The 27,077-nt window shown below is 47.4% G+C and overlaps 1 protein-coding gene across 1 annotated transcript in view; it reads left to right on the top strand.

The window, feature by feature from the left end:
* LOC126518611 (cGMP-dependent protein kinase, isozyme 1-like) overlaps positions 1–27,077 on the top strand; it is a 648,418-nt gene that overhangs the window by 352,627 nt on the left and 268,714 nt on the right. The window contains exons 6-7 of the mRNA XM_050168386.3: positions 20,761–20,824; positions 23,561–23,638. Coding sequence (XP_050024343.2) covers positions 20,761–20,824; positions 23,561–23,638 — 142 coding nt within the window. The remainder of the gene's footprint in view (positions 1–20,760; positions 20,825–23,560; positions 23,639–27,077) is intronic.

Below are 27,077 nucleotides of genomic sequence, written 5' to 3'. Positions count from 1 at the left end.
CATGTCTATTTCGCTTTGGAAGAAGCCGCCAGGAACTGGTTCGAGAATCAACAAGCCACCTTAATTAAATACGTGGGACCTGTTCCGAAGCGAGTTCTGGCAAACATTTACAAGCGTCGTGCGGAAAGAACGACCCCAAGCTCTACTAGAAGCCAGAGTGCAGCTGCCAAATGAGACGATCGCGATCTTCACGGAGGAGATGGCCCGTCTTTTCCGGCACGCCGAACCGGAAATGTCGCAAGAGAAAAAAGTCCGCTTCCTGATGCAGGGCGTCAAGCAAGAACATTTCGCCGGACTTTTTCGTAACCCGCCGAAGACCATAGCTGAGTTTTCTGCAGAGGCATCGACGATCGAGAAAACTCTGGAAATGCGCACCCGGCAATATAACCGCCAGGTGCTCACGTCGCAGTACGCGATCCAAGGACTGGGTTCCAACGACCTTCAAGAGACCAACAGGGCCTGTGTGCGCGAAGAACTGCGCTAGGTCTTGCCTTCGTCACAGCCTCAATTGGCCTCAATCACCGACATCGTGAAAGATGAGGTTCAGCAATCGCATGGAGTTCCTGAGGTGCAACCTCAAATAGCGCGGCCCCAGCCAGAAGCGATGACCTACGCTGCCGTCGCACGCCGTCAAGGCCCCCCTCCGTGACCGCGCCTGGGACCTGTAACGCCGCAATTCCGTCGTCCGCCGCCGCTGCCACCACCGACACGCCCACCCGTCGGCCAGCGCACCTACGCGAGGAAGACGGGTATTTGGCGAGCCCCCGACCACCGCCCGCTCTGCTATCACTGCGGAGAAGCCGGGCACATCTACCGCCGATGGCCATAGTGCGACTTGGAACTGAGAGGGTTCGCTGTCAACGCACCGCGTCCACAGCTTGGGGAGCACCCACGTGACATCGCTGACTACCTAGCCGCCACTCAGTGGAACTCTCGACGACCGTCCCGTTCGCCGTCACCAGGCCGCTACCTGTCGCCGCAACGACGGCCATACGCTGGCCCTGCCCGGGGCCGGTCCATCCGCCCATATACGGAAAACTACAAGGAGCAACCGATGGAGGTGCAGTTGCTGTTCGTCGAACTGACGAAGATCCTGCGCCGCCGACGCAGACGCCGAAAAGACTATCTCGACGACATAACAACGATGATACACCGCCGTCCCGACGAACCCTGGCAGCAAACAACACGCTGATGAAAGACGACCTGACGACGGGACGTTCCAGCTACAGTTCAACGCGACGCAGCTGTGATCCGACGCCAAGACCTAACTGTAAAGCAAGACAAAGAACCAATTACCTCGACGTGCTTCTCGACGGCCACGCAGTCACTGCCTTAGTCGACACAGGGGCCGAATACTCCGTCATGAGTGGACACATCGCCGCCCAGTTGAAGAAGGTTAAGACTGCATGGGAGAGCCCTCAAATTCGTACCGCTGGAGGACACCTCATTACGCCAACTGGAATCTGCACGGTAAGAATTACCGTTCATGACCTGACTTACCCTGCCACCTTCGTTATCCTCCAAAAGTGTTCACGAGACGTCATTCGTGGCATGGACTTCGTGAACCAACAAGGCGCAGTCATCGACCTGAAGTCGAAATCGATAACGCTGTCGCAAGATCAAGCGATACCACCGGAGAGCTCTCGTGGTCACCACACCTTGAGTGTGCTCGAAGATCAAGTGAGCATCCCGCCGCGTTCCAGCATTGTTATTTCCGTCGGCTCCGAAACACCCGCTGACGTAGAGGGCCTAATCGAGGGCGACCAGCATCTACTACTCGAGCGTCAAAATTGCCTCGCAAGAGGGATCGCTCGACTCCATGGAGGGAAAGCGGAAGGGATGCTAACCAAATTCAGCCAAGACTTCAAGCACATCAGCAAGAGCACGACAATCGCGTACATGGAGGAAATTGTGTAAACGAGCAATGCCTTTGTCCTCTCAGATTCTGCCGTATCTACCCCGCCGACCATAGTCCCCGAACCAGACTTCGACGTAAGTCCAAGTCTCCCCTTGAGCAAGCCGCGAAAACTCAGAAGTCTTCTCCGACGATACAAAGACTGCTTTTCGACGACATCGAGGATTCGACAAACACCAGTTGCAAAGCATCGCATAATAACCGAAAGTGCGCTCAACCACTCCGCCAGAGCCCTTACTGAGTTTCGACGCGAGAACGTGAAGCTATTAGGCAACAAGTCGACGAAATGCTCCGCGACGAGAACATCCCGCCGTCGAAAAGCCCGTGGGCATCTCCTGTTATCCTGGTGAAGAAAAAGGACGGAACCCTACGTTTCTGCGTCGATAATCGTCGACTGAACAAGATCACGAAGAAGGACGTATACCCCCTTCCACGGATAGACGACTCATTGGATCGGCTCTGCAGACCTCAAGTCTGGCTACTGGCAAATAGAAGTCGACGAGAGAGATCGCGAAAAGATTTTCGACTATCGCCGAGTGTGTTCGCCGCTATCGTTGTTCTTTTGAGTGTAGCCTGCTTTTGAGGGCACAAGTTCGCCCAATAAAACGCTAGTTTCTATCATCACAATTCTGCTGCCTTCTTCAACGTCACTACTACGTGACAATATGAATAAATTCAAATTGGAGAACAGGTAGCGGCGATCAAGTAATGGTGCCATGCATATTTATAATTTACCCGCTCACGCGCCTATATGTCCCGTGTCCATGGAGCCGGTAGGAAATCCTGCTGCACCGCCTTTTTTTATGCTCTCTCTCGCACCACAACTTTGCCTGCGAGTCAAGCAAGTAAAAAAAAGAGGAAAAAGAAGTGGGAAGACCATGGTCTTCTTCCCATGCGAGTTTCTGATCAATGCGAAGTTGTTCTTATCCGGCAACTTAATACCACGTGTTATGCTGTGAGTAATAAGAGCCAATGGCTCCCCTCTGAAATCGGCGTAACAAATAGGCGGCTCCGCGAAAGGCCTCCCGAATGCGCAACTCGAGCGACTTTCGCGCAGGTCGAGGGCCGACGGTGCCCTCGGTTTAGTGTTCTCTCACGGCGCTCTTATACTGCAGAAGTTTAAGCCCCGATGTTCCGAACTCCAAGTGGGCGCAACTGACCCGCGTGGCAGAGAAAGCGAGCGGTGGGAATCGCGACAGCGAAAGATAAGCTCACCCGCCTGCGAAGCCATCTTAACGTCCAGGGATGACAATCAGGACTTGGTTATTTGAGTAATCCGCTTATCCGCACTCGCGTTGCAGCGGCGCGTAGGGACTCCGACCTGCATTTCGTTTCGGGAGGACTCGGGTGAACTGAACGTCGAGCGTCTTGCATGTGGAGTCGATTTTGTACAGCCTGCAATGGCAGGTGGGGTGCTGCAAGTGAAGGACGTAATATACGAACATAAGGAATGGTAAGAATGATAAGAATATATGTAAAGAGAGAGAGAGAAATTAATTTTTCAGGCTACCTTTCAAAAATACAGAATTTGAGCGATGCGACAATGTTAACGGAACATGTATTACTTTCAACAGTTTCAACCGTCGGACTGGTCTTCATCAGCGTTTACACAAATACACACACGAGCGCACAAATATATATACACAGAGTGATCATTTTGAAGTTTTATTGAACTTTTAATTATCATCTGTGGCCGACGCAGAAATTCTTTTCCTTGATATGGATTATTCGAAGAGGCGGACACTACAACCACGAGAAATCCAAGCGCATACTGAACTAAAGAACACAAATTCACTAATTTTCTTTTTAATTAATCAGTTTGGGGCACACATTGCATTTTAAGAATTGAAGCTGGTGAGCTTGCGAGACGTATTCTCTTGGAATTAATATTCAGGATGGCACCAGTTTCGAGACATTATTTCCTAAAATCTGGAACGAAATACGTGGGCGTTCGAGTAACTTTTGTCAATTGATGCATAAAACAGCTTTTGTTCAAAAAAAGTAAGTGGTACAACAGCGAATTTTTACGTCAGGTTTGATAGCACATATCTCCAAAACTGGCATTATTCTGGAAATTCATTTCATGTTGATACGTCTTGCAAGCTCACCGGCTTCAATTCTTGGAACATGTGCCGTAAATTGATTAATTAAGAAGGCAATTACGGAATTTTTGGTATTTAGTTGAATATGCGTTTCGATTTCTCGTGCTAGTAATATCCGCCTTTTCGAATAATCGAGATCAAGGAAAATAGTTATGCCATCTGCCACAGGCGACTTTTAAAAGTTCCATGAAACTTAAAAATGATCACCGTCTATATCATTGCACGACTGAAAAATAATGGCTGCTTTTTTGCATTGTGTACAAAAAATCTAAAGAACATGAAACGGTTGCTGGGGAAATAAAGGAGCGCTGTGTACGAAACCTTTTACTGAGCCTATCGTGCCGTACCTTGTTTTATTTTTCTTTAATCTATGCGTTCTACTTGACTGGAAGCGGCCATGGCTGATAGCAGAGCAAAATGCTTAAGTGAAAGCACACAAGACAAAGACAGACAAAAATGGATACGCCATTCATGTCATCGTCAGCAGCAGCAGCAACAGCCGCAGCAGCAGCAGCAGCCTACCTTTTTTATGTACAGTGCAGGACCAAGGCCTCTCCCTGCGATCTCCAATTACCCCTGTCTTGCGTGCACTAGCTGATTCCAACTTTCCTCTGGAAATTTCCAAATTTCATTGACTTACCTAGATTTCTGCCGTCCTCAACTGCGCTTCCCTTTTCTCGGCACCCATTCTGTAACGCTAATGGTCCACCTGTTATCTACCTCACGCGCTACATGACGTGCCCAGCTCCATTCTTTTATCTTAATATCAAATAGAATATTGGCTATCCCCGTTTGCTCGATGATCCACATCGCTCTCTTCCCGTCTCTTAACGCTACACTTAACCATTTTCGTTGCGTCGCTCTTTGCGCGGTCATTAATTTGTTCTCGAGCATAATTATTAACCTCCAAGTTACTGTCCCATATTTTTGCCCCGGAAGAATGCAATGATTGTGCACTTTTCGTTTCGACGAGAGTGGTAAGCTCCCAGTCATGATTTGGTAATGCCTGCCGTATGCACTACATTGTATTTTTATTCTTCTCTAAGTGGCCTGCTCATGATTAGGGTCCCCTGTGAGTAACTGACCCAGGTAAGCGTTCTCTTGTAGAGACTCTAGAGTCTGACTGGTGATCCGGAATTCGTGTTACCTTGCCAGGCTATTGAACGTTATCTTTGTCTTCTGTACATTAACATTTCACCCCAGTTCATTCATGTATATTTGCGTGTAAATCATATTGGAATATTAAGCGCTCTGCTAAATCTGATAAGAGGAAACCATCTTTAACCAAGGCAGGGCGAGGCATCGGTCTTCGTACAACCGTTTCCGGTGCTTGATGATTTCTGCTGCGAACGGTCAATCTGGGGAAGTAGTGAAAATACGATTTTTTTTTATTCCTCAGAATGCATCGGCCAGTTGCCCGCCCTGAGGTTCACATTTCAGGGGATGCCTGTGGCTGAACTGATGATCCACCTCCACCGCAGATGGCGCGGTTAACCACTGTTATGGCTGGATCCTGTAAACACTAAACATTACACCCATGAAAGTGGACGGGAAACAGCTGTGACCGTTGGAAGAGCATCACACGCGCAATGCGGATGATGCGGCTCTTACCGGTGGAAAGCTGCGTTCTTTTTAACTTTCCTTTCCTTTTTACCTATTATTTCGGTGTTTTAAATTGAGAAAAATGTTGATTTCTTTTTGTTCCTATGCGTTCCTTAGCTTTGTTCAAATCTGTTGGCTTCGTGTGGTTGTAGCTAATGAAAAGTTGAGCCCTTCGATTACTCTATATTTGCTTTACTAATGATGTATTGCTTACATTCCAATTGCGCAAGACAAGCCCGAGAAGAAGTTGTCAGCATTGAGGTTAATGCCGCATCAATCGTTAAACTCACTATGTAGCCGCATTCCGACCGGCGCGGACGACAAAAACGCTCTCATCTTCAAGAAAGGCAGAGAAGGTCTCGTCACCTCCCACTGTATGGCGGAGCCCGTGCGTCGCCTTGGGACATTAAAACATCGGGTGTAAAGCCATTCTCCCGAGCTCTGTAAAAACAAATGACTTTCTGCGATCTATCATTGATTACGAAAGAGTGCTAACTTCGGCTAGTTGGTTCAAGCCGAGCAGGGCAACAGCGTCTGAAGTTCAATCAGTGCTTCGAGCGTTCCTGTCCGTTCATGTTAGTCTGATGGCAGTAGCGTTGCTGGGCTTCCTTTCTACTAAGCGCACCGACGAGCGGGGTGCGCTCGCGACTAGACCGGAAAAAAGAGTGCGTACGCAGCGTAAATGAGATGAAGCTTAGCTTTCGTGCACGCTCAGACTTCTCCCGCAGAAGCGTGCGAGACCTCGCGCAACTTGGATGAGCTTGTTATGTCCGTCACCGATGAACAGCAGGTGAACGAGAATGCTGCAACAGCACTTTGGAGGCTGGCTCTCGTTCACAGGTTATGCACTTACGTAACAGGCTGTTGTGTTTTTCTTAAGCATGTGGTAAATGCAGGATGATGAGTAAGTAACTTGCTGGCGAAGAAGGTATCGTAGAAAAACACATGTTCCTGAATCCCGATACCGAACAATATAGTGTGGTCATATAACATATCCCATAATTCATTCATCAATCTGAGGGAACCCTAGATTTCCGTTTATATTGAATCTAATTACTTCTGAAACTTTTGAATTTAGTTTCTGCATACGCTTTGCCAGTTTCGAACCACATTGAGGCACACGTTTTACGAAATCTTTTAGTCGAATAAGCAGGGCATTTGTATCTACTTTCTCGATTTCTCGCTCTTATCAACACTTTGTTGTCGTGTTTCGAGTGGAGTGAATTGCGACCAGTCATGAAGGAAGTGCATGCGCTAATTTATAAGAAAACAGCTACCGTAGCCTCTCAACGTCTTCGGCTTGGCTTGGCTCTTTTACAGAAACACAAAATGAATTGATATTGATTAAAGTAGTCTTTTCAAAGCTTTTCGTTATATCCTCGAGAAAAGAAACTGATTACTTGAACAGAAAATAGGAGCAAAACACGCCTCCCCCCCCCGCCCCCTTTTTTAAAAATTTCGTGCCAATATCTTAGCGCCGGGACGTCCAACATGATTTCAGGGATTTGAAAGTATTTTTTTCTTATCTGTGCTGTTGTGTGCGTACATGTGTGCGTGTGTATGTGGGTGAGGGGGCAGGGATGGCGCGGGAGAAGGTTCCGAAACTTTCCAACCTCTGTCTGGCGCTTATTTAGAATACCATGTACTCCAGCTTTGCCAATAAATAGTTAGCTAGGCCTCAGCAGATGCTGTCAACTTGTATGATATCACGGCCACCTTGTGCGATTTCTTCAAGGCTGCGCCGGCAAACGTCTATCGTTCTTGCGTCTTTTCCGGTTTACTCCTCTCACGGTAACAGTATTTCTTTTTCTTTTCGTTTGGTATTGGGTAAGCGTGATTTACTGAACAGCTCAACTATTTTTGTCTTTAGCACCCTGTTAAAATGGCCACTGACACCATACAAATTGCTTGTACAGAAATCAACGTTCGCCTTTTATGATTTCACTTCCTCGGAACGTGAAGAAGTGTCACGAACGAGTCACTTGTGTGTTCCTAAATTAAGTTATGTGATGTACCTTCCTGAACTCTACAGTGGGTGTAGTGAAGGGCTCCCGATAAATTTTAACCACGTTTTTTTTATGCACACGCAAAGCAAGGTGCACAAACGTTTTTAGCACTCCACCCCATTGAAGTCTGCAGCGGAAGCCCAGTGGCTATGTGTGGCACTGCTAAGGTGGAGCTCGCGGGTTCCATCACGACCGCAGGGGCCACATTTCGTGCAAATACGCTCGCGTAACGTGCATTAGGTGAAGTCCCCCAGTACGGCGTGCCTCACAATCCGATCGTAGTGTGGCACGTAATAGCTTAGGGCTCAGTGAGTTATTTATCAATCCACCCAGTGGCAAATGCGGCTGCAGTGGCCTCGAAACCTTCGCGACTGCAGAACAGCGTAGCCATGTGCGCAGACTGGCGTGTGCCTTTGTGTGAAGGCTCTTGTGGGCGGCGAGGGCGGGCGGCTGTCGGAGCAAGTGCCGGCCAAAGCCGCTCGCCGGAGCCGAACACGGCCTAAACCATTGAGAAGAACCCCAGTCGTGCCTTCTCAGCTGCGGAACACAAAATAGCGCGAAAGGCCTTTTTGTGCAATGGTACTTTAACAGGGTGTTTCAAGAATATGCGAAAACATGACTGCCATAAACAGGCGATAATCGCAGCTTCTTTACAAGCTTTATGCGGTCAGAGATGACTGAAGTGGTTCGCACTTCAGTGGGAGGGAGTGTGCTATTTTCGTTTATTTCGTTCTGTTTTCTCTCATACTGGGATCCTTGCGACTGCCGACCAGTAAAACTTATAGGCTAGATAAGCATGGCCACCGCCGCTCTCTCCTTCGCAGGAAATATGCCAACCTGATGGGGGGGCGGGAAGTTCGGAAAAGCGTTGCACCAGTTCCACTCAGAGTTTAAATTCCGATGATTTGTGCGCAACGTTTATTTCTGCAAACCTACCGCGTATTTATCTGTTGTGTGCTTGCGCTAGAATTTCCTGAAGCACTAACATAGCTTCGTCTTCTCAGTTTTTCATTTTACAATCGCAACAAAAAAGAAAAAGAAGAAGCACGCAATAAAATAGACTGCGCACCACGCTGCCTATATGGTATACACAACAAGTATACTGCCAGTCAGCAGTGGCTGCAAATTTTCTCCACATGTCTGTTGTAAGCATATACGTGCATCAGGGAGTCACCGGCTGCAGCCCCAGCTGGTGCTGACCGACGGTCGCATCATCGAATCGGACCGAGTCGTTGCGTGATCTGGGCGCAGCAGCACCGGCTGCGCGTTGCGCGCGGAGAGTGGGTGTTATCGGCGATCGCTTTTTCTCGAGGGAAACACCCGCTCCTCCCACACCTGGTGCTCGCAGAGACGTCCGCCCTGAGGCTGGTCTCGAGCGAGACTTTGCGCCTGTTTGTTTTCGCAGAGCGAGATCGCCCTTCTTTGCCGGGCCAAAACTAAGTATAGGCGAATCGCGCGGCTGGCGCGAGCCGCGTTGAAGCACGTCGCCCGAAAGATGACTTGAGGAAAAATTTTTGTTTCGCTTCTCGCTGTGCGCCCCAGTACAACGGGTTGCTATTGCTAGATTGAAAAGCTGTGGCTGTGACCTCTTCATACGCCTTCTCCCTTAGCAACAACTTATCCGCTTGTGGCCAGCTTATTAATGCGACGTTGTTACCCTACGCCAGCCGGATCGGCCCGCAGGTTTCTTCATCGCAGTTGCGAGAGCGCAGACTTCGATGGCAGACTATAGCAGGTCTTTGGAGATATGCACATCTGCCCAAAGAGTCAAGCACCATCTCAAGACAGCCTATTTAAACTTTTGAGTGAGTGCTTAGGAATAGATACAGTACAACGACGACGGAGTATCGGCAAACCAAATCTCGATCTAAAGCTTTTGCGGCTCCGCGCATGTCGACGGCGCGCTTATAGACGGGCACAGCGCTCTAAACGACGCAGCGACTGGACTATATACAATCGCATTGACGCAGCCATACGGCGGCATACAAAACAGCTTCGTCGCAAGAGCTGGGAAGCTTTGTGTAGTTCGTTGCATACTGGAATTGGTTTTGGAAATGTATTGCGCATACTGAAGGCTCCCCGCAGTCTTGAAATCTACAAGAATCCTACGGCTGCAATGAGCATAGCGACTGGCCAGTCACCAAAAGTAATAGCGGAGGCATTTGCCGACATTTCCGTCTCTCCTGCATCCAGTGACACCACAATTAGCAACCTTCCTTCTTTGACAAGTCACCGCACCATAACCGCTACCTACGGTCCAGCCTGCCAGATGGACGAGGCAGATTTTACTCTTGAGGAGCTGCGACACGCGCTGAGCCTCTCCAAACGCCGCACTGCTCCAGGCGAAGATGGTGTGACGTATCAAGCATTGCGGAGCGTTGATAAGAGTTTCCATGACCGTATATTGGGCGAGTATAATGAAGTATGGGGAACCGGTGTAATCCCTGCTGAATGGAAATCGTTGGTGGTAATACCAATTTTAAAGTCCGGGCGTCCTGCAAGGCACCTCAAGTCCTACCGACCAATATCCCTAAATTCAAATGTCAAGTTAATGGAGCGAATGGTCTTGTTTCGCTTAGATGTCAGGCTACGACGACCACGCTCACGAACATAAACATTTTTAGCCTCGTTTTCTCTCTGCATGGTGGCAGACTGGAGCGGCCTTCCCGCTGCCATTGTCGACATAATCTGCCCATCCATATTTTTACAACATGTTACTGACCATCTCCAACTACATTGTACATGATTTTTCCTTATATGTGTGGTTTTTATTTATATACGTGTATATTGGTCTAGATATATATACTTTGATATGTGTAAATACATGTGTGAACATACTTGATTATGTATACTATGTATGTATATATATATGCGTGCTTGAACCTGAACTTTACTTGAACTAGTCTAAATTCGAATCTTGTACCCACCCCTTATGTAATACCCCTGAAATCGGGGCTCTTTAAGGAAAATAAACTGAACTGAACTGAACTAGAGGAGCTGACCTTTTTCCCTGATGTGATGAGGGGCTTTCGTCGCCGCCGTTGAGCTCTGGACAGCATATCAGACCTTGTCTCAGCGCTCGAATTTGCTAAAGGAAACAAGCATTCCGCCTACATGCTCTTCCTAGACATACAGCAAGCTTTCGATTTAGTTCCGCATAAGGCGATTATTTTCGCTCTTGCAACCGCGGGAATTTCGGGTCGTCTTCTCCAATTTGTGCATAATTTTCTTTAGGAGCGCCGGATGAAAGTGCGTGTCGGAGGAGTAACTAGTGAATACCGAAACGTGAAGTGTGGTATTCCACAGGGCAGCGCATTATCGCCGCTTTTGTTTAAGACCGTACTCGCCGCGCTTCCAAGTCGTTTGCCTCGGGACACTGACATCCCTGTGATCATAGCTGTCTACGCAGATGACATTGCTCTGTGGATAAGCGGCCTTTCGCATCTTGGTCCGCGGCTTCCTGCAAGCTTGCAAAGAGCTCTCAACGCTACTTCGGAGTACTTGGGGGAAGTTGGCCTGCACATATCCCCTGCTAAGTCGGCTGCAATGGCATATCACCCTAAACAACGCGCTCGTCGAACATGAGCCGACTGTATCATGACGAAACGCCTATAAACGGGGTGCGACAACACCGTTATTTGGGGTTAATTGTGGATGACCGCATCTCTTGGCGTCCTGCCGTTAAATCTGCACGATGCAAATCGCACTCCCTCCTTAAGTATGCGGCCGCCTTGACTGCTGGAGGTGCTGGCTGCGACCAAACAACGGCTCTTCAGGTGTACCAGTCATCTGTACTCACAGGCATGCTGTACGCATTACCAATTTTGAACATACCACCTAGTTTGATGGCCCAACTGGAGCGAGATCATCGCGTTGCCGTTCGACTAATGCTTGGGTTACCTCGTGAGGCGCAATCTATTGCATTACTCGCTGAAGCGCATCAGTTAACCCTGAGGCTGCAAGTAGATCAGAGAGCTCTGTATCGTATTGAGCGTCTGCACCGCGCATCGAATGGTCAATCGCTCCTTGATCGTCTCATTCACCGCCCGTTATCTCGCATGGGAAAAATGGCGGCATTATTTATGGATATCACTACCATTTCTGAACATGCTGCTTCAGATACGCCTCCGCCTCCAAAAGGTATCATGAAGCACGTATTCCCCATTTACCTCACAATCCCTGACATGCACAAAAAGTCTGATATGGCTGTTTCGGCAATATTCCGATTGGCTCAGTCTCACAGGTTCGAAAAGTTTCCAGATTATCTTCAACTTTTCACAGATGCATCTGTACACAACGACGGTCAAGCCGCCTCTGCAGCTTTTTTCTGCCCATCAACTCAAGTACGACGTATCTTTCAAATACCTCATCCAACTTCGTCAACAACTGCGGAACTAGCAGCGATTAATGTTGTACTGAAATACGTGCAAGAGGAGTTAACTACATCGAAGGTTGTCATCTTTACGGAATCCCGTGCTGCCCTTAGCAGGTTACAACGCACTGAGCTTTATTGTCCACTTGTTTGTAGCATTACTGGCTCTGCGAGCAAAATTACGTCACGTGGGGTATCTCTCGTTGCTCAATGGATACCTTCACACGTAGGAATCGCCGGAAATGAAGAGGCTGATCGGCTCGCTTCAAGTTGCGCTCATAACAACTGTGACTGCCCAGAAATTTTGTGCAAGCTTGATGACGCTCGTCTGCTGATTCCTCGCCACCTACTCAAGCAGCATCCAGATCAGCGCATCGCAAATGGAACGTTCCCGCCCCGTGTTCGCGGTCGAGGCTTGCCTCGTCGTGCTAGAGCACAAGTGCTCAAGCTGAGGGTTGGTTGCGTGAACGTGCATGAACGTTTATACAGACAAGGGCGTGTGGCAAGTCCACTGTGTACGTCTTGTGGATGCTACGAGGCACTTCAGCACCTTATATTTGAGTATCCCGCTTTCAGTGCGCAGCGCATGTCGCTAGTGAGAAACTATCATCTCCTTGGCCTGTGGTGTGCGACACTAGAGGAATGTTTATACCCCAGTGGTTGTGCATCTAAACGTGATCACGCCCATCGTGCCCTACTAACCTTTCTAGAGTTAACTAACTTAGGTTCACGTTTGTAGCATGAAAATTCAAGATTCTGTAGTAGCGTGACCTTCAGTGGCCCGCCCTACTGTGTGTGATCTGTACTGTGTTCTAACGCTTCTTCCTTCGAAGATGGGAGGTGGCGGGTTCAAACACCTTGTAGTGTATATTGTGGACCGACTACCGGTGAAACCATGATTGCGTGCAGCTGTACTTAGCGTCTCATCGTGGAGCGCACAATTAGCCGCATAGCGAACTAGCCATGGATGTAATTGATAATTGTGGAGGCTGTTCGACGCGGCGTCACTTTAATTCCGGCTGCAGAGTCGAAACTCGGCAGAACAACGTGCGCAGTGTACTGTGTTCTACTTTAGTCTTTAGATTTGTCCTGTTGCTCGACCTTTCCTCTCTCCTCCCCTCCTTCCCATCTTCCATTTCTGTGTTGCTGTCACCTCCCTTCAGAAGACTAGGCAGGCGTTGTGCCCCTTCCGGTGGCAGTTGTCAGCCTGCTCGTCGCTTTTCCTTTCCTGTTAACTGCGTATATGTGTATACGTGTTCAAAACAAATAATAATAATAATAAAGAGTCAGTGCGGTTTGTTATATTGAAATATAATGCATCGGTTAACAAATGTAAATAATTCACCACCTGACATAAACGAAATATACTTTTACTGCTCCCCGCGCTCAGAGACTCAGCGTGCCGACGTCTGCTGGACAATATTGCTCTCCTGCATCGACAAAGACCAGAATGGAGAATAATAGGGGTAGTCGACTCCGTATAGCGCTTGTTCTGTATGCGTGGCTTGTCGGACGCAGCAACCAGCATCTTGTGACTTCATATACGGCAAGCATATGGAGCATAGGGCTTCCTCAAATGGACAGGCCAATGCTTTGCAGTGCAATCCAAGTTTTAAACTTCTCATAGCGGCCTGGTTCCTTCACATGAACACGTCAAAAGGAATGGTGTCCGTCTGTGCGTGCGTGTGGTGGGATGGTAAGAGATCATGACATAGATATTGTCCTGCCTCAATTTCGCTTTTCATGCCACAATGAACGATGTTTACCTCGTCATCATTTACATGAAATCAATGCCTTGACACGGACCTATGCTGCTCATACAAGAAACGAAAACGTCGCATCTGCAAGACCACTGTCTTGCTTTGACAGGCCTAATTTATTTTTTTACCGCTGTGATTGCTTGTACAATGAGCTAATAATATTTGTTAGCGCACTGATGCCGATGGAGCTACTCATCGCCTCGTGAGAATAAAAAAATTCTATACTTTACAAGTAATACGTCTATAGAGCAGGATGTTTCCACACCAAGTAAGTTTCCTGCGAGTAAGCTGATGCCTTTGCTCCAAATAACATGACCACTCAGTTTGCTAAATGTCTGTGCAGCATCGCGGTGACGTCAAAATAAGGGCAAGAAAATTAAATTCCAACAGGGCTGAGGGACACAGAATCATCCAAAGGCCCCTCTAAAACAAGGTTATGAGTCTATGAAGGCAAATGAAAGTGGTTTTCATTTCACAATTTTAGCACATGAAATGCTTCCCGATAATTCCTCTCCTTGTAATGCTCACGGTAATTATAGCCAGTTCCGGCCTTGATATATATATACACACACATATATATATACATATATAAATGAAGGTGAATCTGACATATTAATTTTTTTTATCCAAATTACGGCTGTAAATGCGGCGAAGATATATATTCCTAGCGGTTGACTATTCTTGGACGTGCCTGGCCTTATCTGTCATTCTGCCGCTAGTTCCGCGGCACGGCGCTGCTGTCATTTGTTAAACATGGCGGTTGTGCTTGACACATGGAGGAAGGAAACTCAGGAGAGGTCCTGACGTCACTCTTTTTGAAGCTAAAGTGAAGCCGGAAGTTGGCGTTGCTCATGGCGTTGCTCCGCCTATCGGGCCAGCTCTCCTCTCTTGTTTACATTTCTCGCGAAACCACGCCACGCTGCGCGTAACCGGGCTGCTCAGACGCGCGCGCTCCGCAGCAATACTAAACAATCGCGATGTCTTATTTCCTTACCGTTGCCGAAGTCATGTTAAAAGAAGTTCATAATGAACTTCGCAAATTGGGCCGTGACGTTGAATCGGCTGCTTTTACTGGCTTTTATGAAAATAAAGATGCCTTATAAGGCCAGCCAACTGAACTGTTCTCATCAACCGCAGCTACCAGCCGCTGCCCAGTTCTCGCGCGATTAAAAAAATGTACTTGCTCTTCTCTGCTTGGGCTATATGTCTTGCGAGCTGGACGTCTGGCGATATAATAAAAAATGTACGCATTCTCACTGCACTGCAAGAACGCGCGGGAGACACGTACGACACACCAACCCATTTGCGATCCATTTGGAGCTTATGAGCACAAACACATAATCGCTTGAGGAATCGCCGTGCTTTATTGAACAAACTTTCGGTGGCCGCGCATCACTGCGACAGCGCGCCGGCGAGGAGGCAAAATGTCATTTCGCGTTTAGATTCATGTTGACGGCGGCCTGAGGTGGCTTCTTACCACGGTAAGTGAAGCATCACGGCACCAAGGTTTTGCGATAGCCGGCGCACGGTGCAGAACAGTACGCGCTTAGAACCGGCCTACATACGACCATAGAACAGCCGTTTCATCTGTTCAGAGGCGTACGTTCTGTGGAGCCTTGCCGACTCTTGCAGCGCATCGGCTATCCTTCACTTCCCTGCGCTTCTCGTGCGCACAGATAGGATACGCCTGCGGTAGGGAGGATTCGCTCCTTTAGTCAAAGCAGCCGCTTCTTTCCCATCTTCCAGGATGAAGCGTCGGCTGGCAGGTGCACGGTGCCGAGGGCAGCAAAATGCACATATCCTGAGTGACGCTCTCTCAGCACGTGTATTGAGGCACACCTGTGCAGGTGTGCATGAACCTCGGACGCGCTCTGCTTAGAATACTTCGTGCTGTCGCGAGTACTGCGAGGAACAAGCAACAGCTAAGCAACATGTGTTTTGATCTGCACATAAGCAAGTTGTTGCTGAACACGAACTATGCATTCATAACGTACCTTCTACGTTCCGCAAATGCACCATATGCGCTGTCAAATGCAGGAATCACTGACCTGGAAGGCGTTAATTGTACAGATTCTCAAGCGCATCGGTTTCGGCCTGCGATGGCACGTTAGCATGATTCCGCCAAAGAGGGCAAAATTTCCCGCGGGTAATCCTTCGTCAGTTGCCATTGCCGTGGCGCGGTACATTGCGTACAGCGTTGCATGCACGTTCATTTCACGAACTTTAGTTCCTCCTGTCCCATCTGGCCGCAGCAACATCCGGGAGGGCACGGTCCAGATAACGCAGCGCAACAAAACACGGAGACCAAAGCAAACCTGTCCGCACGGCGCCTTCGCCACGGTACGAAACCTACGGAGCAACACGTGTGAGCGCACAGAACCATAACAAAGCCGCCATTGTGGCCAGGAAGGCGTGGCCGCTACAGCAAAGAAATAAAAAAGAACAGCAAGAAAATGGAGAACCAACTACGTCATTTCCTCCACACTTTTCTCCTAGCGCGCGGAGGGGGTAGGGCCGCTCCTCGGTATCCTTCCTGCATGGCTTGACACGTCCACGCCGTACGAGCAACGAACTGGGATTGGTTTTCCATAGAGCAAGGGACCAACGTCCATCAAAATCCGCAGGAAAATGCAGCCCACGTATGGGGAGAGGTCTCACTTTTAGGAGTGTGAGGTGGTGGTGTTGTGAGTTCTCAAAAGGCCGTGAGTCGCTAACTGACGACATTTCCCACGTGGATGCAATGGTGAAAGCGGATCGGCGTGTGCACCTAAAGGACATTTCCCCCGAGCTTGGCATCTTGTGTAGGAGTGTTTGCGATATCGTTCACGGGTCCTTAGGGTACCGGAAGCTTTCATGTCGGTGGGTGCCTAAGAAGTTGGATGACATGATGAAAGGCAAGTGAATGATTGCTTCACTGAATCATCTGAAACGGTTTGCGAGAAGGGTCAATGTTTCCCGAACCGCATTTTTACTAATGATGGAACGTGTGTACGGCATTTCACGCCGGAATTGAAGCAGCAGAGCGTGATGTGGAAACATCCAGGTTTGCTTGTCACAAAAAAAATTCGTTCAGTGCCATATGTTGGGAAAGTGAAATTAATGGTCCTCTGGGATCGCCGGGGACCGCTCCTGCTATATTTCATGCCACAAGGTGCATCCATCAATGCCGATAGTTACTGTTCCACGCTGTCACGTCTGCTGGCTGCCATCAGGCGAAAACGCTGAGGGATTCTCGATGCGGAAAGCGCGGTTATGCTCCAAGATGATGACAGGCAACATCTAGAAATCAGAACCGCAGATAAGCTCCGGTCATTTCGCTGGGAGAGTCTGGACCTACCCTAGTGATTTCCGCGTTTTCGGTCGGCTGAAGTTCCTGGCAGGACAGCGATTCACGTGCAACGATGAAGCCAAGACCGCTGTCCGACGGTGGTTCCGCAGTCAGCCGGACGAATTCTACCACAAAGGCATCCCAACTATGGTGCGGCCATGGGACAAATGTCAAAGTGGAAAAATATAGTAATGTACGTAGAATAGTACCTATATTTGTAATTATCTGTATCTACCTTATTTTGGCTAATAAAGAATAGGAGCACAGAGTTTGTGATTCGCCCTCGCATGTGTATATATATATATATATATATATATATATATATATATATATATATATATATATATTTATTTATTTATTTACATGTACCTTACAGGCCTTCGAGAAGGCATAGTGTAAGGGGGGAAATACGGTAACAGTTAGTATGGAGTCGGGAAAGAAGTAAGCATCAGCAACAGAACATGGAAAATTAATACGTTAGCTAATACAATATGTAGAGCAATAACAATAAATGGTAAACAATAACATAATAGCATAATAACATCGTAAACGTTTTTGCATGTTATACAGTAGTAAGTATTGTAAAAAAAAAAAAAAAATGGGAGCACTGAAATTCTTTAACATTGCAGAAAAAATGTAAGAAAATTACAAAAGACATGACGTGTTTAGACGGTTGAAACGGCATATTTATTGGTTAGTAGATTGCGAAATGCAGTGTGTTTAGTTTGGCATGCTATGGTATCTGGCAGTGCGTTCCATAAGCGGACCGCACGGGGCAAAGCTGAAAAATTAAAAGCGTGCGTGTTGCCATAAATTCGGGTGTAGCTGAACTGATTGTTCAGTCGTTGTGACGTCGAGGATGCTTTCTTCAGGTTTGATAATGTTAGGCCAACTGTGTGAACAAATCTATGAAATAATAATAGAAGGGAAATATCACGGCGAGTAGTTAGTGGTTGCAACGAAAGATCGATTTTTATTTGGGTTACACTTGACTGGTTACTATAATTTTTAGAAATGAAACGGCTCGCTCTATTCTGGATGCTCTCCAGGAGTTCGATGAGGTAATTTTGATGAGGAGACCATATACAAGAGGCGTACTCAATTTGTGGCCGTACAATAGTTACGTAAGCTAGTTTTCGTAGCGGTGAAGGCGCACTTCTTAAGTTGCGGCGCAGATATCCCAATGATCTGGAGGCGTTAGCTGAAATGGAGGTGATGTGTTTAGTCCATGAAAGATTGTGTGTAAGGAGCACTCCTAAGTACTTATATTCTGTGGTGTGGTCAACTATGTTAGAATCCAGATGATAAGAAAAGTGAGAGTTACCAGTTTTTCGAGAAAAGGAAACTACTTTGCACTTCGGCACGTTTAGGGACATGAGCCACGTAGCACACCAATCACTGATATGTGCAAGATCATCTTGGAGTGCCGCGTGGTCAGAGGGACAGTTAATCGAACGGTATACAATGCAGTCGTCAGCAAATAATCGCACAGAAGATGATATATTGTTAGGTAAGTCGTTAATGTAAATTAAAAAGAGAAGAGGACCAAGTACACTGCCTTGAGGTACACCAGAGGTGACGTCAGAGAGCCCAGAGGAAAAGTTAGCAACAACAGTGAACTGTTCGCGATTAGTAAGAAAGTTACGAATCCATGATAGGGTTAGTGAGTCGAGTTTAATTGCTGAGAGCTTTGATATCAGGCGACTATGGGCTACGCGATCGAATGCTTTCGAGAAATCTAAAAAGATGCAGGACGGGACATCGGGAGATACGCTTTCGTCCTGCAGTGGACATGGATATAAGTTCATGATGGTGAAGATGGTGACAGCGATATAGTGTTTTTCGAAATCACACATGGACTCGGGTGGTAGCAACATTTTGTTTTATTGCGAGCGGTAGTTATCCACTATTAAATGGGCTACATGATGGGCTACTGCAGCTGCCGTGCCTTATTACAGCCTCCACAATAGTAACGCCGGTCGAACTTCGACCGGCGTTACTATTGGGTAGCGTGGCGTTGTCGGCGGGCTGCAGGCGTCCAGTAGACCATGGCGATCAGGCAGGGACGAGACGATTTCTAGTGCGACACTTGCACTTAAATGATATTGCGCGACAAGAAAACGACACGGACGTGAGAGAAGACGACACACCAAGCGCTTGGTGTGTCGTCTTCTCTCACGTCTGTGTCGTTTTTTTGTCGCGCAATATCATTTGAGTAATGGATTACCAACTTGCCCGGAATGCTGCTCTCACACTTGCACTATTTGTTCAAAGGTTGGTGAAAGATGAGAAGAGAATGAATGAATTGAAAGATAAATTGCGGGTCCCCTTAAATAGGCCCACCAAAATCGTAGGCGTGATCTTGCTGACATCTCGTCACGTGACATGCACTGAGTCCCCCTCGGCGCTCTTCGGCTGTTACCACTTTCCTTGGCGATGTTGCACGTCCCCGTTTGTGCTCTGCGGCTGCTCCCACTTTCCTAGGCGACGTTGGTGCGCGCGGAAAAGGCTCTCCCCTAAAGTCGGACAATTCGCGGAAAGGGTTTTCACGCACAAACACAAAGGGACCTGTGAACACTGCGGGGCGTCCGCCAGACAGGCGACTACTCGTGACCACCATAACAAATTAGGAATCCATCCTCCGCTTCGGTTGAGCAGGGTCTTTCGAGCATCCTTTTTGCCCGGGGTGTTACACGCCAACCGTAACAGCAGCAACCACTCGAGACAACCATAGCAAATTAGGAAACCATCCTCCGTTTCCATGAGGCATGATGGTTGAGCATCCTTTTTGCCAGGGGTGTTACACGCCAACCGTAACAGCCTATAGAATGGTTGTGCTCAGATCTGCCAGCATTGCTCCGTGCGTCTTCACTGCATCACGTCACGCAATGCAGTGAAGACATAAAATAAACAAAGAGATGTTCAATTTCTCTTTTCTTTCTTTTTTTCTTTTTGCATTCCACCGAAGGGCCACTGACGCCTGGAGTCTTTAGGGAATTGCGCAAGCAATTAGGGGGAATGATGTTTTGCACGAATAAAACACTTCATTTTTTTTTTTTCGTCAGCCAAAAGTGCGTGTGAACTTGGCAGTTAATAGCGCTCTCAGAATTAGCCTAAAGCTTTAGCTTGCATTGTCTACGATGGACAACAGCGGGTTAAAAACATGCCGGCGTACCACTGCGACTTCCACTAAATGCGCGTGGTGTCACTTTGTTTCATTCTTCAATGGGAAATGGGCCTATCTATATTGTAAATGGGGATTCGCACAAAGGCACTAAATAAATGTGGAGAATTTGCTTTCAAGTTTACACGGCGGCATTCATATTAGTGCGACTATACTGCGCAGACCTGTGCCTTGAATCGAGGCGTGAAGCCTAATTTCGCATTCGCATTAGTAAAGTCCTCACTACGTAGCACCATTCAGTATAGTGATACGCATGCTCTGAATCATCACACAGGAAACAGCTATCCGTTAAATATATAACAGCGTCCAACGGACTGAGATACAATTCGCATGTTACATAATGAAATAGTAATGACTTCTCGGTATTTTGCGAAATGTAGCTCGTTTCTTTTATTAGCTAAGCACCTTCTTTAGCATCGTCTTTATGGCGCTGGAGTTTCATCTTGTTGTTGCCGACAACTGGCTGATCGTTTTCTCTGTTTCCAATGCAGCGTCCCTCTTCTTCAAACACTTTCCAACGAGATCCTGGCCAAGATGTCGGACGTACTCGAAGTGGTATGCTACGCAGTGTCTGTTGCAAGTCTGCCGTGATCGTAAAAGCAGATAAATGGGAGTGCTGTATTACAATAAATGAAACATTTGTTGCGCCAGCGTTCGTTGGGAAGAAATAACGGGCGTCACCTGTTCGAAGTTCGATCAGATTCGCGATGTAGGGTCGTGCCTTCCAGAGGGGTGAATTGGCGCCTTAGATGACAGTGACGTGTCAAAGTCGCTGTCCAATATTTGGCCACACCTTTCGTCTCACAGGATCGCGCCTCTTAATCACTGCAATAGGGTGGCGCCAATTCTAACAAGCTTTTGCTTACCCACAGCGTCAGTGAATGCTGGCCCTGAGATGTTTTCTTATGCGTCGAAATCCAAAGCACAAGCAGAATGAGAAGGCGAAGGTCGGCTTAGAGTTCTTATGTGTCCACCTTTTATGCTTGTGGAACGTGCGACTGTTTCTTCATGTGAGTATGTTAAATGCCAATTCAGGTAAACCAAAGTAACTGGGAGCACTGAGTGATAAATTTCTATAGGTTCCAGGTTCCCCAAAATCTGTTGAAACGTGGCGCTCGGCCGGAGCAATTCTCTGCCATTCCAGAGAGGCTAGATGCGCCGGCAGCCAACAATATTATCCAACTGCTCATCCGGAATGCGTTGAATGCAAGCAGAAATTTACCGGCGCAGAGAGGTCTACAAATCGTGTTGTAGACTAAGTCATTGAGTACATATTGGCTAGCTTGGCTTCTCAATATAGCTGTGTAAGGGGGAGCTTGCTCAAGTTCGGCAACCCCAAGCTCAGTGCTTCCCGAAGCAATTCACCGACTCGACGTTTATTTTGATTATGTTTTTCTACCTGGCTCGCAAAAATAGACATTGTTCGTGCGTTGCAATAAATACTCACCTCAGTTCCTTTATTCTGCGTTTGGAGTTCACACGCGATGGATTCTTGGCAAGTTAACGGTACGTTTAAATGGCTTCGCAACCATGACAGTGGCCAGTCAGTAGAAGGCCTTGTCATGTTGTTACTAGCATAAAATTGCACCACATGATTCACTGCCCAACGCAAAAAGGACACGACAATAATCAAGGACGCGCACCGCTGTCGTGTCCGCACTGTGCAGTGTGACGCCTTTCTAAGACCACAAACGATCAAAATGCTTATGGATTGGCTCCGTTTTGAAGAAAGTAATTGTATGTGTGCATTCAAACAATCTCACCATCAAAAAAGTTCCCTCGCACAACAATACAGGTCACCCAGATTGTTTGAGTCCTGGAAGTCTCTTTTCCAAACTAGCGATTCGAGTTTCATTTAATTAAGCCCGTCGAAACGGCCACCTATGAGCTGGGTCTCTAATTTTGATAAGAGAGAGAAATAAGCGGGAGCTAAACGTAACGAATGGCTGCCAAAGGAGGCGGCTGTGCCACTGCCTTTCACGTCAAGGATAATAATTAGAGACTTAGGTGTAGGGTACAACTCCGAGAGAAAGCGACAGTCATCGCGGTGGAAAAGTGCGACGTCGCCACGAAGAAAAAAGAAAAGAAGAAAAAAAAGGGGGAGGGGGTTAGGCATGTCCTCAACGCCACAAAGTGTTTGCTTATCGTTATTTTTGGCATTCATGGCGCTGTGCTTCAGGAATTCGCCCCGAATGATCAGAATATGAGGAACGCGTGTTACTGCCCGCTTATAAGGCGTCTTGAAGAGGCCGTTCGGAAAACAGGGCCCGATGAGGTGCGCACGAAAGCCGAGTTGCATGCACAACGACAACGCACCCTGTCACTCCGCCTATACGAGAATTTCTCGTCGGAAACAAACTGTCGACCCTCCATCGTAAGATTTGACTCTCGTTTATTTGACTCGTTTTTTAATGTTAAAGAAAAACCACCTCAAAATTCGCCATTTTGGCACGATTGCCTTACTCAAGCTAGAGTTAATCAAGCTAGGGTGCTCAAATCCTTTGGGAAAGAAGACTTGCAGGACGCATTCGCAAAGTGCCAGGAACGCTGATAGTGCTGTACGCTGAGCAATGGGGCTATTTCTAAGGAGACAGTGTTTGAATGCACCGTAATAAATCAGTTTCTTCAAAACACAGCCAGTCTCGAAACTTCCTGGCACTGCCATGCATCTACCCTTGGATATCACATGGTAGAATCAGTGACCACTATGACCCCTTCAGTCAAGAGTTACGATGAACTGTCGCTAAATGCATTAAAGTCGCATGATTTTATTCCGAGGCGCTACACACTGCATAAAGAAAAGTCAGAGTCACAGGCATGTTAGCACTGTAGCGTTGTGCACTTCGTAGCGAGTGCTCCCAATGACAGAGAAATAAAATAACAATTTATTCTGGCAGAATACGTTTTCAACCAAACACAATCGAAAAGCGGGATCAAAGCACGCCCATAACAAAATCTATTGGCTGCATACCTCGCCAGAAAGGAAAATCTCAATTGATTCTCTGTTGCTAACTGAATATAGAACGTCGAATAGCCCGTCAGACTTGGTGAGTCAAGCAAAGTGGTCACGTGCTTCCCATAGTCAGTGCACTGAAGTTAAATGCGCCCGCATTTAGCGCGCGGGTGGTTGCATTTACCTTAAGTTTGACGCGTGTGACTGTCTCTGTGCCACCGTAGCATGCAACTGCCGAAAACAAAAACCGCGCGCACAATTGTTTAGACCCTGACTGAAAAGGCGTAAGATGGGCGCTAACAGAACAAGGACTGATAGCACTTGTGCGCTCCGTGCAGGATTTCTACCCTCCTGGCGTCTACATCATCCGACAAGGGACTTCAGGGGATACTTTCTTCATAATCAGCCACGGAAATGTAAGTATAAAGCACACTTCGCTTTGAACTAGCATATCGAGCTATCAGTACCATGTCTTCACATTCAAGTGGACATTTTACTTGATATTGCCCACACGTTGCAGCGGTGGCGTAGAGGTAGAACACCCGCCTAGCGTGCAAGAGGTCCGTGGTTCGAATCCTGGTGCCGGCAATTTTCCACCGGATTAAAAAAAATCCGCGTGTTGATAAAGTTGCATAAACAGGCCTGGAGTGTGGCCTGATCCCGGTGACCAGAACCGGTAACGCACTCCCTCACCAGAGCAGGATTGGCCACCCTGGTGCAGTACTTGGCCACAACCTCCTATATGAACACAACAATCAATCCCCAGCAGTCCCCAGCAGCTGTGAAGCAACTGACCACGGTGGCGGTCAGACCTGCGACGCAGCAGAGGGTGCTAAGAATCCCTGGCTCCGGACAGGCCGCCATTGGAATATGAACCTGGCAACGTTTAACGCTAGAACGTTATTTAGTGAGGCGACTCTAGTAGTGCTAATGGAGGAATTAGAGGGCAGCAAGTGGGGTATAATAGGGCTTAGTGAAGTTAGGAGGCCAAAAGAAGCATATACAGTGCTAAAAAGCGGGCACGTCCTGTGCTACCGGGGCTTAGCGGAGAGACGAGAACTAGGAGTCGGATTCCTGAGTAATAAGAATATAGCTGGTAACATACAGGAACTCTATAGCATTAACGAGAGGGTGGCAGGTCTTGTTGCGAAACTTAATAAGAGGTACAAAATGAAGGTTGTACAGGTCCACGCCCCTACATCCAGTCATGATGACCAGGAAGTCGAAAGCTTCTATGAAGACGTGGAATCGGCGATGGGTAGAGTGAAAATAAAATACACTATACTAATGGGCGACCTTAATGCCAAGGTAGGCAAGAAGCAGGCTGGAGACAAAGCAGTGGGGGAATATGGCATAGGCACTAGGAATAGCAGGGGAGAGTTATTAGTAGAGTTTGCAGAACAGAATAATATGCGGATAAGGAATACGTTCTTCCGCAAGCGCGATAGCCGGAAGTGGACGTGGAGGAGCCCGAACGGCGAGACTTGAAATGAAATAGACTTTATACTCTGCGCTAACCCTGGCATCCTACAAGATGTGGACGTGCTCAGCAAGGTGCGCTGCAGTGACCATAGGGTGGCAAGAACACGAATTAGCCTAGACCTGAAGAGGGAAAATAGAGGAATTCCAGATCAAGCTACAGAACAGGTATTCCGCTTTAACTCAGGAAGAGGACCTTAGTGTTGAAGCATTGAACGACAATCTTGTGGGCATCATTAAGGAGTGTGCAATGGAAGTCGGTGGTAACTCCGTTAGGCCGGATACCAGTAAACTAGCACAGGAGACGAAAGATCTGATCAAGAAACGCCAATGTATGAAAGCCTCTAACCCTACAGCTAGAATAGAACTGGCAGAACCTTCGAAGTTAATCAACAAGCGCAAGAGAGCTGACATAAGGAAGTATAATATGGATAGAATTGAACATGCTCTCAGGAACGGAGGAAGCCTAAAAGCAGTGAAGAAGAAAGTAGTAATTGGCAAGAATGAGATGTATGCGTTAAGAGACAAAGCCGGCAATATCATTTCTAATATGGATGAGATAGTTCAAGTGGCTGAGGAGTTCTATAGAGATTTGTACAACACCAGTGGCACCCACGACGATAATGGAAGAGAAAATAGTCTAGAGGAATTTGAAATCCCACAGGTAACGCAGGAAGGAGTAAAGAAATCCTTGGGAGATATGCAAAGGGGGAAGTCAGCTGGGGAGGATCAGGTAACAGCAGATTTGTTGAAGGATGGTGGGCAGATTGTTGTAGAGAAACTGGCCACCCTGTATACGCAATGCCTCATGACCTCGAGCGTACCGGAATCTTGGAAGAACGCTAACAAAATCCTAATCCATAAGAAAGGGGACGCCAAAGACTTGAAAAATTATGGACCGATGATGTTACTGTCCGTTGCCTACAAAGTATTTACTAAGGTGATCGCAAATAGGATCAGGGACACATTAGACTTCTGTCAAGCAAAGGACCAGGCAGGATTCTGTAAAGGCTACTCAACAATAGACCATATTGACACCATCAATCAGGTGATAGAGAAATGTGCAGAATATAACCAACCCTTATATATAGCTTTAATTTATTACGAGAAAGCGTTTGATTCTGTCGAAACCTCAGCAGTCATGGAGGCATTACGGAATCAGGGTGTAAACGAGCCATATGTAAAGATACTGAAAGATATCTGTAGCGGCTCCACAGCCACCGTAGTCCTCCATAAAGAAAGCAATAAAATCCCAATAAAGAAAGGCGTCAGGCAGGGAGATACGATCTCTCCAATGCTATTCACAGCAGTTTAAAGGAGGTATTCAGAGACCTGGATTGGGAAGAATTGGGGATAAAAGGTAATGGAGAATACCTTAGTAACTTGCGATTCGCTGATGATGTTGCCTTGCTTAGTAACTCAGGGGACCAATTGCAATGCATGCTCTCTGACCTGGACAGCCAAAGCAGAAGAGTGGGTCTAAAAATTAATCTGCAGAAAACTAAAGTAATGTTTAACAGTCTCGGAAGAGAACAGCAATTTACAATAGGTAGCGAGGCACTGGAAGTGGTAAGGGAATACATCTACTTAGGGCAGGTAGTGACGGCGGATCCGGATCATGAGACGGAAATAATCAGAAGAATAAGAATGGGCTGGGGTGCGTTTGGCAGGCATTCTCAGATCATGAACAGCAGGTTGCCATTATCCCTCAAGAGAAAAGTGTATAATAGCTGTGTCTTACCAGTACTCACCTACGGGGCAGAAACCTGGAAGCTTACGAAAAGGGTTCTACTCAAATTGAGGACGACGCAACGAGCTATGGAAAGAAGAATGATGGGTGTAGCGTTAAGGGATAAGAAAAGAGCAGATTGGGTGAGGGAACAAAGGCGAGTTAATAACATCTTAGTTGAAATCATGAAAAAGAATTGGGCATGGCCAGCACATGTAATGAGGGGGGAAGATAACCGATGGTCATTAAGGGTTACGGACTGGATTCCAAGGGAAGGGAAGCGTAGCAGGGGGCGGCAGAAAGTTGGGTGGGCGGATGAGATTAAGAAGTTTCCAGGTACAACATGGCCACAATTAGTACATGACCGGGGCTGTTGGAGAAGTATGGGAGAGGCCTTTGCCCTGCAGTGGGCGTAACCAGGCTGATGATGATGATGATGATGATGATGCCCACTTAGGCTCAAATGGCTTTACTTCTCAATCGTCAGTCGTCAACGACACTGTAACGTGGAAATCCCTTACCAAGATGCTTTTCCGTTACGGATAATCGACGCTGTCAACATACGTTGAATACGTTGATGTCCTCACAATTATGTCTTAGCTCCATAAATACTTCGCCCCGGGTCTTGTAGGCGTCTCCAAACTTTG

Source organism: Dermacentor andersoni, chromosome 1, assembly GCF_023375885.2.
Source record: "Dermacentor andersoni chromosome 1, qqDerAnde1_hic_scaffold, whole genome shotgun sequence".
NCBI classification, from domain to species: domain Eukaryota; kingdom Metazoa; phylum Arthropoda; class Arachnida; order Ixodida; family Ixodidae; genus Dermacentor; species Dermacentor andersoni.
This window is presented reverse-complemented; position numbering and strand designations above follow the sequence as displayed.